At 45.7% G+C, this 14864-nt stretch overlaps 2 protein-coding genes across 3 annotated transcripts; one reads left to right on the top strand and one right to left on the bottom strand.

Annotated features, from left to right (window-relative positions):
* Window positions 1-393: 393 nt before the first annotated feature.
* LOC133910193 (beta-hexosaminidase 3-like) lies at window positions 394-5695 on the top strand. 2 transcript variants are annotated; one of them, XM_062352705.1, is made up of 15 exons: window positions 394-506; window positions 693-1045; window positions 1137-1211; window positions 1700-1735; window positions 1841-1952; window positions 2073-2143; window positions 2276-2406; window positions 2786-2851; window positions 3054-3154; window positions 3377-3436; window positions 3547-3580; window positions 3717-3815; window positions 3897-3956; window positions 4235-4485; window positions 5256-5695. In XM_062352705.1, the coding sequence occupies exons 2-15, from the start codon at window positions 743-745 to the stop codon at window positions 5420-5422; spliced, it is 1566 nt and encodes a 521-aa protein (XP_062208689.1). In that variant the 5' UTR covers window positions 394-506; window positions 693-742; the 3' UTR covers window positions 5423-5695. The 2 variants fall into 2 exon arrangements, with proteins under 2 accessions (XP_062208689.1, XP_062208688.1); XM_062352704.1 differs by having other exon boundaries at window positions 423-591.
* Window positions 5696-5863: 168 nt separating this feature from the next.
* On the bottom strand, window positions 5864-9289 carry LOC133910192 (TPR repeat-containing protein ZIP4-like). The gene is made up of 5 exons (XM_062352703.1): window positions 7861-9289; window positions 7583-7772; window positions 7469-7501; window positions 6762-7379; window positions 5864-6651 (listed from the first exon to the last, which is right to left on the bottom strand). Exons 1-5 carry the CDS (start codon window positions 9156-9158, stop codon window positions 5950-5952), a joined length of 2841 nt encoding a protein of 946 aa, XP_062208687.1. The 5' UTR covers window positions 9159-9289; the 3' UTR covers window positions 5864-5949.
* Between the last annotated feature and the right edge of the window lie 5575 nt (window positions 9290-14864).

The following is a 14864-nucleotide window of genomic DNA, read 5'->3' as shown; positions in this document are numbered from 1 at the left end:
TTTACTAACCACAACCGCGGCACCTTACCGTTCCTGCCATCTCTCCAGTACAAACAAAAACAGACGCAGTCTGCAAAATAGACGGCAATATATAATCTATGAATCATCGATAGCTTCATATTATTGCACAAAAATGTATTAGCAGGGAATGGCAGAACGTGCCCGTTTAGGCACGTATTAATCACAAAATATAATACTGCTTTGCCAAACACCGGCCATTGGTCAGTCATGGGTCATGTAGGCTATATGGAGCGGTGAAGCTACCAAAATTAGCATCAGTGAGCTGATTGCCTGGCCATCCGTACCTGTTTCTGGGTCACCAAAGTGCACCAGACCTGTGCATGCCTTTTCTTCCCTCCATCTAACCACTCCTTGACGTAAGATTGCAATGTCGTGGTGGTGCTCCTCCTCATATACCTCCTTGTCGCTCGTCTCTGTCCTAAGATAGGAGTTCAACAAGCTTTCCTATTGGTTCTCTTCCAAACAGATGTAGCAAGGGAGAAAAGGTACTTGCCTCGCGCTTGCAGATTCCCACATTGTTCTTGCATTTTCCATCCTTTCTCACTCAAGAAAACTACAAATTTCTCTGAGGTGAGGCTGGCTCTTTGGATTTACCAAGAAGAAACTGCACAACCTGCAGTAGTTGTGGGCTCTTTGTCACAACTCATAAACCATTGATTCTTTTTCTCTAGATAATTGATGTTCCTATAGAAAAGGACATCAATCCGATCACCTTGCAAAGATGGCACCGGTTCTGAGGCTGCTTCTTGCATTTCTGGCAACTGGATCCTGCATCGCCACTGACAACATCGACTTGTGGCCGATGCCAAAGTCGGTCTCCCACGGAACACAGAAACTCTATGTCAAAAAGGATATCACAATGTCAATGGTGGGAAGCGTATATTCTGACGAGAACTCAATCTTGAAGGACGCCTTCCAGAGGATGGTTGATTTGATTACACTGAACCATGTTGTTGACGGTAGAAACCCAAGTTCTTTGGTTCTCACCTGTGTAAATATTGTTGTCCATACACCCGACGATGAGGTAACCTGCTCACTTGATCTGATGAACTGCAAGTTCATCTACAGATTGAAACATTTGTTTCTGTTAATACTTTGCTGTTCATCTTCTGCAGCTCAACTTTGGGGTAGATGAGTCATATAATTTAACTGTTCCAACAACAGGAGATCCATTGTATGCACAGATCGAGGTTAGTAAAAGTTCATTGTTTTATGTTGTCAACAATATATAATAGCATCATCTAAAAACACATTAGAAGCTTACTCATAGTTTTTGTAATTCTTTTCTTCTTGATGATGAATTCAGAGACTCCTTGCACTGTGCATGCCTTCAGCATCTCTTGTAACATGCATAATGCTGTCCTAAACCCTCTTGATAGGCCTTTTCTTATGAAGTCTCTGAAATACAAAGTAAAGTATAATATGCCCCTTACAAGCAAATCACAAGTGATCTGCGCGAATAAGTATCATGTAACATCGACTCAACAATGAACTGTAATATCACCTCACAAGGTATCTATGAGTAAAATTTGTATGACATGGGAAATGTTGTTAGGTTGCAAAAGAAAGTAAAAGGAGCGATGAAATCACATTTACCATTTATTCATGATGCAAGTCACTCCGAATAGTTTGATACAACTCATAAAAATAATTGATGACACCTTGCAATATTTTGTAGGCTAAAACAGTTTTTGGAGCACTTCATGCCTTACAGGTAACTACTTCGTATGATCCATCCACTTACAAGCAATACATAAGTGTAAGCAAATTTTACACTCCCAATCTTGTAGTCCAACGGTAAACCTTTTCATCAATGCAGACATTTGGTCAGTTATGTTACTTTGATTTCACATCAAGGCTAATTGAACTCAACTCAGCTCCTTGGATAGTTACTGACACACCCAGATTTCCTTACCGGGGACTTCTTATTGGTTAGATATACTCACTATTTCTACCTTTCACAAGCTTCAATGCTGTAAATGTGGACATCCAGCGAGTGACCATTACAGCACTGAAAGTATCAATATTAACTTAAGCCTATATGCTTGCAGATACTGCGAGGCATTACCTACCTGTTAAGATAGTCAAAGGAGTCATTGATGCAATGACCTACAGTAAATTGGTAGGTTTTATGGCCATTTAATTTTAATTGCTTGACTGATAAGTTACAGGCTTACAGCAGACTTGAACTGTTATTGTGTAATTTGTTTATGTTCCTTAAAAAAAGTTCCTGTTATTGTATGTTATCACACAGAATGTTCTCCATTGGCACATCGTGGACGAGCAGTCATTTCCCATTGAAATACCTTCATACCCCAAATTGTGGAACAGTTCATACTCTTATTCAGAGAGATACACAATGTCTGATGCTATCGACATTGTACGGTGCGTTCTATTTCATTATCAAATGTTTGAAATTTTACAATACCAATACTATATTAGCACTGAAAACTGGGAGGTTATTACCTTCAAAACGATGGAAACATCAGAAACATGTCCAATAGAAGGATTCAAACCTGAAACAGAAGAGTTTGCAAGTTTACTATACTGATGCAGAGCCACATTTTTTGGTATCTATACCTTCAGAGTTTTGTAGCACGCACATAAGCAAGCTAGTTTGTCAGTCAAACGCTGAATATTTTTAGTGCATATTCAATGTGTCTGCCCCCCCCCCCCCCCGCCTCCCAGTCTATCTTTCTGTTCTCATAAAACTTATGTAGCCAGACCTCTCCCAGATTAACAATACATATACATATTTTGGCAGGTATGCTGAAAAGCGAGGTGTAAATGTGTTGGCTGAGATTGATGTTCCTGGCCATGCCCTTTCATGGTAAGAAACTTCATTATGGTCAAATGTTCAATGATGTATACTACAAATCTGTCAAATCATATGCTCCAGAAAACATTAAATTATTTGGAGGGAAAACCCATTGTTTATCCATTAAAGTCATTCAAGAAAGTTCACTAGAGTTCACAAGTGCGATTCGTTTAATATAAGCATGGCTGAAATAGTGAAAATCATACCTTTTCAGGGGCGTCGGGTACCCATCATTGTGGCCATCAGATAGCTGCAGAGAACCACTTGATGTCAGTAACAACTTTACATTTGAAGTCATTGATGGCATTCTTTCAGGTGGTACATCATACAGATTTTGTCGACAAAAATGAAGTGGCTCCTAAGCTTGTTATTTCAAAAGATCATTAGTTTGTGGGCATGTCCTGAAAGAGTCAGATATTTATAAAAATAGAGAATACATAAAATGGATACATTATCTGCATTCAATCACCATTGGAAGAAAATAGTAAATATCTGAACAACACCCTAACAGAGTTCATACTTTCTGTTGTCTTTCAGATTTTAGCAAGGTTTTTAAGTTCAAATTTGTCCACTTAGGCGGTGATGAAGTCAACACAAGTAAGCAGAAGCATTGCATCTATAGTTGATGTAGCACAGTGGCCTAGTAATAGAATAGAGAATAGTTGATCTATAGATCATACCCATTCATTCTTTTCTGTGAATTTCAGGCTGCTGGACCTCAACACCCCACATTGAAGGATGGTATATTCCTATGCAAATAAGAGAACTCATAATTTGATAACTTACCTGATGTGTGTTGGTGATTTCCTTTTAAAGTAGAAAACAAATTGGTCGTGTTCTTGTATCAGTCACTTAATTCAAGATAATCCTTTTACAGGTTGAATAATAACCATATGAACGTATCAGATGCATACAAAGATTTTGTATTAAGATCTCAAAAGATTGCACTGTCACATGGCTACGATATCATTAACTGGTATGCCTATTTGCAGATATAATATGCTCCAAGAATTTACTAACCCTTAACATTTTAACAGACATCGTTTCACACTTACAGGGAAGAAACGTTTAACAACTTTGGAGACAAATTGGACCGTAAAACCGTGGTGCATAACTGGTATTTACTTACTGTCTGATTGATTTGTAACACTGGGAAGGCTTTGCTCGCAACGATAGAGCGATGACTCCTGGTTTCATATGATGCTTTCCTTTGAGTTTACAGTTGTTTGCAACATGCATGCACATAATACGTTAGGGTCATACATATTCTATGAAATAAGGAATTAGATTCAGTTACCATTTTACATTGAAATCCATACTCATACTAAGTCCATTCTGGTTCTTCTTACTGCTATCATTAGTTAACAACTGGCAGATTTGCCCATAAATTAACAGGCTTGGAGAGGACGTAGCACCAAAAGTGGTTGCTGCAGGGCTTAGATGCATAGTAAGCAACCAGGATAAGTGGTACCTAGATCACTTGGATGCCTCATGGGAGGGATTTTACATGAATGAACCCCTGAAAGGTATCAATGACACAAAACAGCAACAATTGGTCATTGGTGGTGAGGTTTGCATGTGGGGTGAGGAAATTGATGCATCAGACATTGAACAAACTATTTGGCCACGTGCTGCAGCAGCTGCAGGTAAGTGACTGAAAAAGCTTGAGCGCCCAAATTAATATCTTGCAGTATTTCAAATTGAAGGCATGCATTATTATCCAAACCGCAGTTTAAGGCGTGCATTACTATCCAAACCACAGTCTTCATTGTAATGTATGATCACCTATATTTTTTTTTATGAAGCTAGGAAATATATAGTGTGTGGCACAGTACTCCAATATGGTATACTAAAAATGATAACTTCCTCCCAATATATACAGCATCCAGAACCCATGTAAATATGGTGAAAAAAATTTAGCACATTGAAAACCCAGTAGATATTCTTTCCCATACAGCATAATTAGATATATCAGCAGAAATCCTAATAAAAAAGGTAGCAGATAAATGCTCACTGTTCAGGTCTACAACATTCTATTAAAAGAACAGAAGATCATTCTGCATAGTACAAATTCTTAAAGGCATGCACAATTTAGAAGGTTGTTGGACAATGATAGAAAACCACATTCACAATTCCGTTAGATTTGACATCCTGAGTTGATTCGTGATGAATGCTCAGTTGCTCACAAGAAAAACTGTCAAAGTTAGTAAATGAATTGCTATGTATCATAATATTATTTAAGGGCATGATTCACGGTAACAGAAGCAGAAATACATGCAACCTTTTAACTTATGATAGTATGAAATGTGCTTGTCACCTGACAGCAAATACTCATCTAATCTAATATACCAAGGACTGCATGAATGCACTACCATCTGATGAGCAATTTTTTACTTTACATTGCATTGGCTTGAAGAGAGACTCTGGACTCAGACTGGGAAGCTTGCAAAAGATCCAAGATCAGTCACATCAAGATTGGCACGCTTCAGGTGTTTGCTGAACCAAAGAGGGGTAGCTGCTGCACCACTAGCTGGTTATGGTCGTGCATCACCATCAGAACCTGGTCCCTGTGTAAGGCAATAGAATACCCATAACAAAAAAGGAAAGGGGTATTCACAGAGCAAAACCAGTCATTCCGTGATGGAAATGGATTCACTTTTACCCCCTTTGATATGTTCAGAATAGTGCACGTCAGATATGTCTATGGTTGTGTAGAATGTTTCAAGTTCTCCTTTTTTGGTCCTCTTCAGCCCCAACTTTCTGCCACAATTATTTGGATGCAATGCCATCTATAATTCAATATAGTATGGTAAAATTGAAGGACGCTCTTACTGCCAACGCTTCTAGATGGTTAATGAGATATTGTCAAATATCAGACAAATTTTGACTTTCTCCTATAGATGTGCCTACTAAAGTTCAAAGATGTCCATACTGCCAACAAAAGAATCCACATCTAATCTAGAAATCATCAAATAGATGCAAAACTTTCATAATCAAACGAAAGAATTTTGGATCGCACATCAATCAGATGGAAACAAATTTGAGTGTATATCATTCAAACAAATGCTCTGTTTATCACTCCAACCGTGAACTGCCCCCATTCACAAATTCTATACTAGGACAGGTTGAGACGCGCTACCGGACATACTAGTACTTGGTGCCCCATCTTGCTGGCTACATTCATCAAGTTCTTTACCATATATCTTCTGAAAGTGCTCGATGTATTCCTCCATCGCTGTTATATTCTGTTTCATGCTCTCAAGATGCCGAGCGAGATCCAAACTCATCTTCATCCATTTTCTAGCAACTGAATGTTGCCCAAGGCGCACAGCCAAAAATGACTTGTTCCATGCAGTCACTGCAAGCCACTTCCCTTCCTCAAATGGATACTCACCGTCTCTCAGTCCAACCACAATCTGGAAAGCTTGTCGAAATACATCATAGGCTGCATCACCATTGCAGTCTTGGAACCCAGCAAGGTACACTAGCTTCCTTAGGGCAGCGCTGATTACCCCATAGTTTGGCGAGTGAGAGGCAAGGGCAGTAGTGATGCTGGCCTTTAGGGAAAATTCAGCAACAAGTAGGTTCGGTTGGGTACCTTGAGAAGCTATATCTCCGAGTTTGAGAAGATGACCTGGTGTACATGCTTTAGATGCCACAAAATTCTTGACTAGTTGGAGCTGCTGAGGGTGTGCTCTAGTGTCCATCCTGTCAAGAAGTTGGTAGAATTTTAACGTATGGAGGAACAGGAAGTTGTTATCCTCCAAGTGATCAGAGGACACTAGAACCGGAGGCCAAGTCGAGGGCAATAGCTGCACATCAGTACAAGTACAACTGAATTAAAATAATAACTGAGAAAATCAAATCCTTTAGAACATACAGATATCAGTAGCTCTTGATATTTGGCAAGCTCAATGTTTACCTTGCCAGCTCTGCTGAGCATCTCAACACCCTTTTTAATGTCAGAATCTGACAATGGAGATTTGTTTAGCTCCTCAGCATGGAGCATGCCACTGACACTCAAAATCAATGATTTGCAAACCAGAAGACGGTTTGCATCATCCTCAACGTTACTTGAACCCAAAAATTCAGCTGCAAGCTCAAAGAACTCAGCGCAATAATCATACTTCTTCTCATTTGCCACCCTTATAGCCATATTCCATGTATTGACTGCAAACCAATTCAGTTCGCGCAGCCCCACAGTTCCCTTGCCAAAAAAAGCTTCCACACCAAGTTCAGCCATCCGTAGCTTGGCATGTCTTGAGTACTTCAGGATCTCAGCCTCAGATGCTGGCTCACGAAGGAGGAGGGCTATAAGGTTGCGGAGGACAGCAGCCTCAGTCATTGGCATTGGCTTCCCAGAAGAGTAGAGGCCCAGAAGGAAGGTTAATGAAGCAACTGCCACACGGACAGACTTGCAGGCAATAGCTTCATGAATTGAGAGTGTCAGGAAGTGAGGGTTGAAATCAACATAACCCACCATGATCTTCATTAGCTTGATAGCCTCATCTTCCTCCTCCTTCTGCAGGAGGATCTTAAACTGAAAAACTCATCTATATTAGTAAAAAGTGCTAAAAACAAAAATGAGATCCGGGTAAAACTTACAGCATGTGTAGATTAGACCATTACCTTCAGAAAGCCACAGTGGATATTGGGTTCAACCTACAGATATATATTTTGAGCCAAACATAAGAAGCATCACACGAGTTCATTTAACAAGGCGACGAGGAGAATAATCAATACCTTTTCGGCCTCAATGATGAACTCTTGGGCTCGGTCGAGATGTCGAAGTGCCAAATGGCAAAGGCAAAGTACTCGGAAGCAGTCTGCGCGGCGGGATCTGCTTTCCTCGTCGCGGGAAACATAAAGCATCGACCTCTCAATCAAGTCCGCGCTGGTCTCGTAGTTCTTTGCGTGGAAATGCTCAGTGGCACTGTCCCAAAATTCCAAATGCCAGCTTCAGCAGGCGCCCACATTTTCTTACAGAGTATAGAAGTTCGGTGGTGTAATAGAATGCAAACCAGGTCCACAGCAGTGCATGTATTGTGCCACGCTCATGGGCGTTAGCAGGGCCATCGAACAGCGCCACCACCCTCTCATCCGACGCGAGTTCAGCGATCGCTCTTGCGCGCCCAGTCCCCCTGCCGGCACCCTCGGCCACCTTCTTCACCACCCTCACTGCTGCGGCTGCAGCTGCACCCTCGCCGCGGCACCGTGCGGCAAGCGCAGCGAGCACTTTAAGTGCAGCCTCCGGCCCCGCGTTGGCAAGGTACAGCTCGGCCGCCGACACGCACACACTGTCCGGCGCTTCGGCGTTCGCCATGAGCCTCTCGAGCTCCCTCCCGGCCTCCGCCAAGTTCCCGCTGCCAAGACACGCGCGCAGCGCCATGAACTCGATGCTCGGGTGCTCCTCGCCAAGCCCCAGCGAGGTCCTCGAGACCCCGATGCAGCGCAGGGTGCCCTCGTAGTCATCGGCTTGGAGACGCTCGACGGCGAGGAAGCGGAGGCATTGATCCTTGATCGCTTGGAGATTCGGGGTTGTCGGAGTGCCGCAGGAGGGCGAGGCCGCGGCCTTCTCGCAGAGATCAAGCGCTTCGGTAAGGAGGCTGGACGCGTCGAGGGCGGGATCCGAGGGTTTCGTGGCGAGGGCGGCCTTGCCGATGAGGAGGTACTCCTTGGCGAGGGCTTTGACCCCCTCGGGAGACGCCACCGCGAGGGGCTTGGACCGGCTCAGCAGCGCCACGGAGAGGGCATGCTCGCCCGCGCCCGACGCCGTGCGCGCCCGCGCGAGGTTGAGGTCTAGGAGCACGGTCCGATCCTCTCTTGTCTCGGCAGCAGAAACCAGCGGCGTGGCCTTCTCAAAGCAGGCGGAGGCGAGGTCGGCGCGGCCGAGGTCAAGCCAGACCAGGCCGGTGCGGTGGAACAAGGAGGCCGCCTTCGCAGCGGCGTTGGGGACGTCCGGGAGGCCAGCGAGGAGGAGGAGCTCCGGCGCCGCCTGCCGGATCTCCGCCTCCGCGACCCTGGCGGCAGGGCCCCTCGCCAGGGCGGTGGAGTTGGCGCGGTCGACGCACGCGTTCCAGAGGCGGAAGCCGAGGTTCCATACCTTAAGCCTGAACGCCGCAGTGAGGGGCGAGGAGGAGGAGGAAGCGGCGGAGGCGAGGCTGGTGAGGAGGCGGCGGAGATCGGCGGCGAGCTTCTCCGCGGAGGAGTCGGAGGTGTCGAACGCCTCGACGTCGTCGACGACCCTGTTGAGGTCGGTGAGGAGGCCGGCGTGCGGCGGCGGCTGCCGGTACTCGGGGGAGAGCTCCGAGATCTTCATGCGGTTTAGGTTTCGGCAGGTTCCGATCGAATTGGGGTGGATTTTGAGCGGGAAGGAAGACGAGGCAGGGCGAGGCGTGGGAGTGGCGGCAGTGGAGACTGGAGAAGGGAGGAAGGGGCAAGGAATTCCAGCACAGGGAGTCGAGAAGAATTCGAATTTTGAAATGGCTGCCGTGCCGGGTCCACCCTTTTTACACGGGGGTGATTGGTTGTCCGGATTCCGGCTCATGGATGGGTATAATTTTAAAGAAAATATGTTTTGTTGTTTGAATATACTGTTTTAGTGGTTGTAATTGTACTCTTGTCAGACCTCTCCTTTGGGTCACTTCGTGTATCTCATATCAGTCTCTGGATCAGTAACGGGTACGCACGAACTCCAACAGAAGTAGACATCACGGTCATATATCGAATAAATACGATAATAGGGTACAACACAGAGTTTATTACAATAGAAGCACGTAGGCATAAATTAATCAAACCCTCGAAGCACAGCGGAAACACACAAAAGCGACCCAAGCTCTACAGGCAGCTTGAGTGCAGACAAAACTGGCTTCTCTAATCTTCATCTTCTCTTTCGACGAAGTCAGCCTCTGGATCATCTGGATCCACAATTAGCAAGTGTGAGTACATAAGGCACTCAGCAAGTCCTACTTCAAGGGGGGAAATTAGATGCTTAAAGGTAGATCAAGGATAAGGCTGTAGAGTCTTTTAGGTTTTGCGGAAAGCTAGTTTTATTGATGCAAAGTTCATTTTGCAAAGACTAACTTTAATAAAAATATTTCCGAAGAAAACACATAAGTTGAGTTTATGGGGGTTGACGGCCCTAGGGGAGATACATCCGTCCCACCAGTTCCCACAAGACTTTGCCAGCGGACACACAGTCCAGGAGGCTTAGGGCACAAAGCCAAAACCCTTCCTTTTTGAAAACACGGGCACACAGCCCACTCACACACCAAGGAGACACTCACGCCGAAAAGCTAATCATTGTGACCAAACCATAGCACGTCCTTGACCGAGGACACGGCTATCCGGATAGGTTTAACACTCTGCAGATGTTGTACACTTTATCCATAAGATATGCACAGGCTTCCACCTTAGCAATTGGTGAAGCCGTCATAACGAGACGTAACGACCTCACAATAAAACCACAATATCCACCCATGGGGCACTAAGATACCAGGGGCTTTAGACGATTCACGGGAAGGACCACTTAGCAATCCCAAGGCTTTGACATAGCCTCAACAATATCATCAGCCGGACCTTGGGCTACACACTACCCAAGTCTTCTTCTGGTCCCCATTGCCACTACCGGCCTCCAGGTGGGTACCGCACTAAGTCAGAGGGGTTAGGTCAAGTCCTGCCCATACAAGCCATGTGGTTGTACGAGTGGATACTAGGTGAGATGTCACAGCGAACCGGTCCTTATATGACCGAGGCAAGAGTCTCCCAGCAAGAACACCACAAAGGCGAACCTTGCTCCAAGATAGTTCCCATCTTCGTGGGGCACCTTACTCACCCTCGTCAACACTACTCTAGAGTTTTTCCAAGAACACAAGTTTTACACGCACGCGCACCAAGCACACATCACTTCACATTGTAAAGCATGATCATCACATGTAAATAATCTAGTTCTTTCTTTTGAGCAAAGCAATCCTAAGCATACTAGTAAACAAGCATTCCTCCAAACAATCATTATAGTTGATGTTGGGATCCTTCTAGGGTTTCAACGGAATAAAGGTAACAATGACAAGACATGGGATAAACAAGCTGGGTTATAACTATTCTAGCATTTTTTTAAAATCACAACTATTAATCTAATCATGCATACTCCTATTGTTTGAAACAACGGCTCTACGGTTTATATTTAAAAACATAGGATCAACATGATCAACGGTTGTAGGACTTGCTTTCGTTGAAGTCCTTGTCTGCTCCTTCTTCAAACTCTGGGTCCTCGGGGTCTTCCTTGAATGCTCCTTCCTCTAATAATCGTAACAACGACAAAGGCACAATCAATCAAACAATTAAAACAATGACCAAACAATTTACAAAAATTATGAAATTGACATGATTGGTTAGATCTCGAATTTAGATGAATATCGGTGGAAGAATCGATGAAAACGGAGTTAGGACGGAGGAGAAACGGGCTTCGAAAGTTTTGCCGGGAGAGAAAATTCAGAAAAAGAAAAGGAGAGGATATTCCAGGAATATTCTGCTGAGTCGGCTCGGGATTGGACTCGGCTCGGGCTCACGGCTCACAGCTAGGCTCAGGCTCAGCGGCTCGGCTCGGTTTTTGGCTCGGCTCGATTGTCGATGGGCTCGGCGGCTCGGCTCATGCTAAAATGGGCGGCTCGGCTCAGCTAGCAAAGGGGCCCACATGTCAGCTACACAGAGGGGAGAGAGATAAAAGAGAGAGAGAGAGAGAGAGAGAGAGAGAGAGAGCAGAGGGCGGCTCGGGCAGCTGGGAGAGATCGGGAGGGAGAGAGAGGAGGTGGGCCGACGGCGGAGGGCGGTGATGGGGCGCCGGCGGCGGAGGACAGCGGCAGGCCTCACCGACCGGGTCTGGCTGGCCGGCGGCCGGCGAGGGGGGGGAGCAGCTTGGGCTCGGCGTGGAGAGGCGGCGGCGGCCGGGCGACGGAAAACGGCGGCGCCGGCGACGGAAAGGACCATGTATGCTTCGGGGAGAGGGAAAGGAGGGAGAGGGAAGAGGAGAAGGGAGGGCCGGGGAGCTCCTTACCGGCGGCGACGCGCTCGGAGAGAGGCGGCGGCGAGTGGAGGGGCTCGGGAGAGAGAGAGAGTGGGAGTGCTGGAGTGGGGTGAGGAGAAGGAAACACTATTCATCGCCTTTTATAGCACGACCGCGATGGACCGGGCGCGCGGGACGAGGTCTGCGCGGCGCGGGCCCGAGGTCTGCCGACGAGCGGCGACGGGACGGCGCGGCGCGGCAGCGGCGGTGGCAGTCGGGTCACGGGGAGAGAGAGAGAAGAGAGAGAAGGAGGGGGAAAAAGGGGAATAAATTTTAGGGATTTGACAACTCTCGTGGTTCCGTTCAAGGAGAAAAGTTTATTCGAGTTTCTCTCTGCAGCTTGACTGGGCGGATGCAACAGTCTGTACCCGCTCATACAGACATACCAACTTATCAGTATTATAAAATCATTTTGATGCAAGCAAACAATCATAATCTTAGTTCTTGCATCTGCTCATGCAACCTCAGATTTAATCAACTAAATAGAAACTCAGCTCAGCCTGTCCACACATATACAACTAACCAACACTCTTCTCTTTTAATACACTTGCATCCTGTCACACCCGATTTTTCAAAAGAACAACCAGGTGTATCCCACATGTATACCAGGACCAGTTTCATCATACATGCGGTGACATATCAGTGATATACAGTTCTATATCGAACAAAAACAACTTTATTGATACAATTACCAGAGTTTTGAACAGTAGCGGAAGAACTCGAGAAAACTCCAACGAAAACTTTAGGGCACACCACAGGCAATCGACTGGGGGCAACGCAACCTAAGACGCTCCATCTTCATTGTAGTCTTCAGCTTCCTTGATCTCCGTGTAGTCTTCTCCAACTGAGCAACATTTATTATTGGAAACAGTAAGTGTGATTACATATCGTACTCCGCAAGTGTAAGAAAATATGACATGAGAGCTTAAGTCAAGAAAAAAGTTAGACACTGGTTTACTGCACTAAGCAACATTAACATACAACTCTCAGAATCAGGCATCCTATTTACTAAGTATGAAGATACAACTTAAACAAGAAGAACAGCTCATCGGATTCCATCCGACTACCAGGCTCACCAGATATTCCATATCCGACTATCATAACTTACTAGATAATTCCATTACCTGGTTACCCGACCATCCATACCAGAACCCTGATCCCAACTAATCAAGAAGAAGTCCAAGCCGCTCTTGACCGTGAGCACGCCTAATCGATCAGTTTTATACTCTGCAGAGTTTGCACACTTTACCCACGAATCGTGATTCCCGTTTTGCTTCACACTTCCGGGATGTAGAGCCGGGGTCTCACTACAAAGCCTTTATAAAGCACCTCCAAATCTATATTCACCCTCTAAGATTTCACCGCTAATAGGGATTCCATCCACTGCAGAGGCCCCCTCTTGTGCCACTTAACCGTCTATTGGTGCGTACAGAATATGAAGAGCACTAATTACTTGGCTAGCCGTACCCATATAGGCCTCATGGTTGTGCTGTTATACCGGGTTACAGGCTTCAAGAACCGGTCCTTAGGACCCCACACAGGAACAGACACATTCCCAACGTGCAGCACAACACATGCGCCTTCATGCACCATCCACATAACAACCACTCTGTTAGGATCCCTATTCCATGTTGCTACGAAAGATTATCATACCTAATTCATGTTGCATAATCGTTAGTCAAGTTTAACTTCTAACCCATCCAGGACAGCGACTAGCTTATCTACCATTTTCTTCCCATGACTCATCAATGGCGACAAGGATATTCAGACAAAAGCTAGTAAACCCTATTCATAGGTTTCCAATTTAGACAAGCATGCAATGAAGGATAAACAACTAACATAAATTCCTAAAAATAGGTGTAAGATGTTCAAGGACACTTGCCTCCTTCCGAAGTGCTGCTCAGTGTTGTCAAAATCTTGATATTAAAGTCACTCGAACTGTTCCAGAACATCATCGACTAATCGCAGGAACTTCCAATAAATAACACAAAGAAAACACTAAGAACAGTGCACCAAACAGAAGCAAGGCGCTATAAAAAGCCTACTAACGGAAAGTATTCGCCGCTACGATCGCGGGAGCGCAAGAATCACCTAAAACGGAGCTCGTATGAAAAAGTTATGAGGGTTTTAAGCTACAAGGGCTTTTCTGAAACAGAACAAGGGCTAATTTGTAAAATGGAAAATTCTAGGAGCTGATTTGTAAAAGTCTAGGGACCTATTTGCAATTAACTAAAAGTTCAGGGGCTAAAAGTAAAATAACAGGGCTGTCAAGGGTTATTTATGAAATCATAAGAGTCTAGGGACCTAATTGCAAAAGTACATATTTAAAAGAATTAACAGATTTATTTTAAATTAGAAAACCCTATTTATGATGTTGGCATGACATCATCACGCTGACCGGCTCGGCTCGGCTGACGTGGCTGACACGTGAGCGACACGTGGCGCTGACGTGGCTCTCATAAGCTGACTGGGTTAAAGAGGACACGTGGCACGATCTAATTGGCTAGCGAAGGGGTATTTTGCAATCTAATCGTGTTCGTTGTTGCAAGATCGGACAGCTCACCTTGAGTCTTCCTCCTCTGGTCGACGACGCAGGGCTCAGTGCAGCGGCGCTTGGCCAGAGAGTCGCCGGAGTTGAGCTCCGGTGGCCAGCCTTCGATGGCGAGCGGCGGAACGCGGAGATGGGACGACGGAGAACCCGTTTGAGGGGCAAGTTCACGTCGGGGCGGCCTCCAACGGCTCGGCGACGGCGGCAACCTTCGGGGATTGTTCGACAGCGGAGTGAAGGCGCTCTGGGAAGGAAACTCGATGAGATTTGGGGCTTTAGGCGCGGTGTGGTGAGAGGAGGTCCGTCCAGGGGTTTGATTTGGATTATATAGACGGGAGGAGCGGTTGCGGAGAGGGGCGCGAGGTGGAGATCGTGCGGCGACTTTTTCGGCGGCAGTTGCGGCACGACGTGAGCAG

Source organism: Phragmites australis, chromosome 2 (assembly GCF_958298935.1).
Source record: "Phragmites australis chromosome 2, lpPhrAust1.1, whole genome shotgun sequence".
In the NCBI taxonomy this organism is placed as follows: Eukaryota; Viridiplantae; Streptophyta; class Magnoliopsida; order Poales; family Poaceae; genus Phragmites; species Phragmites australis.
This window is presented reverse-complemented; position numbering and strand designations above follow the sequence as displayed.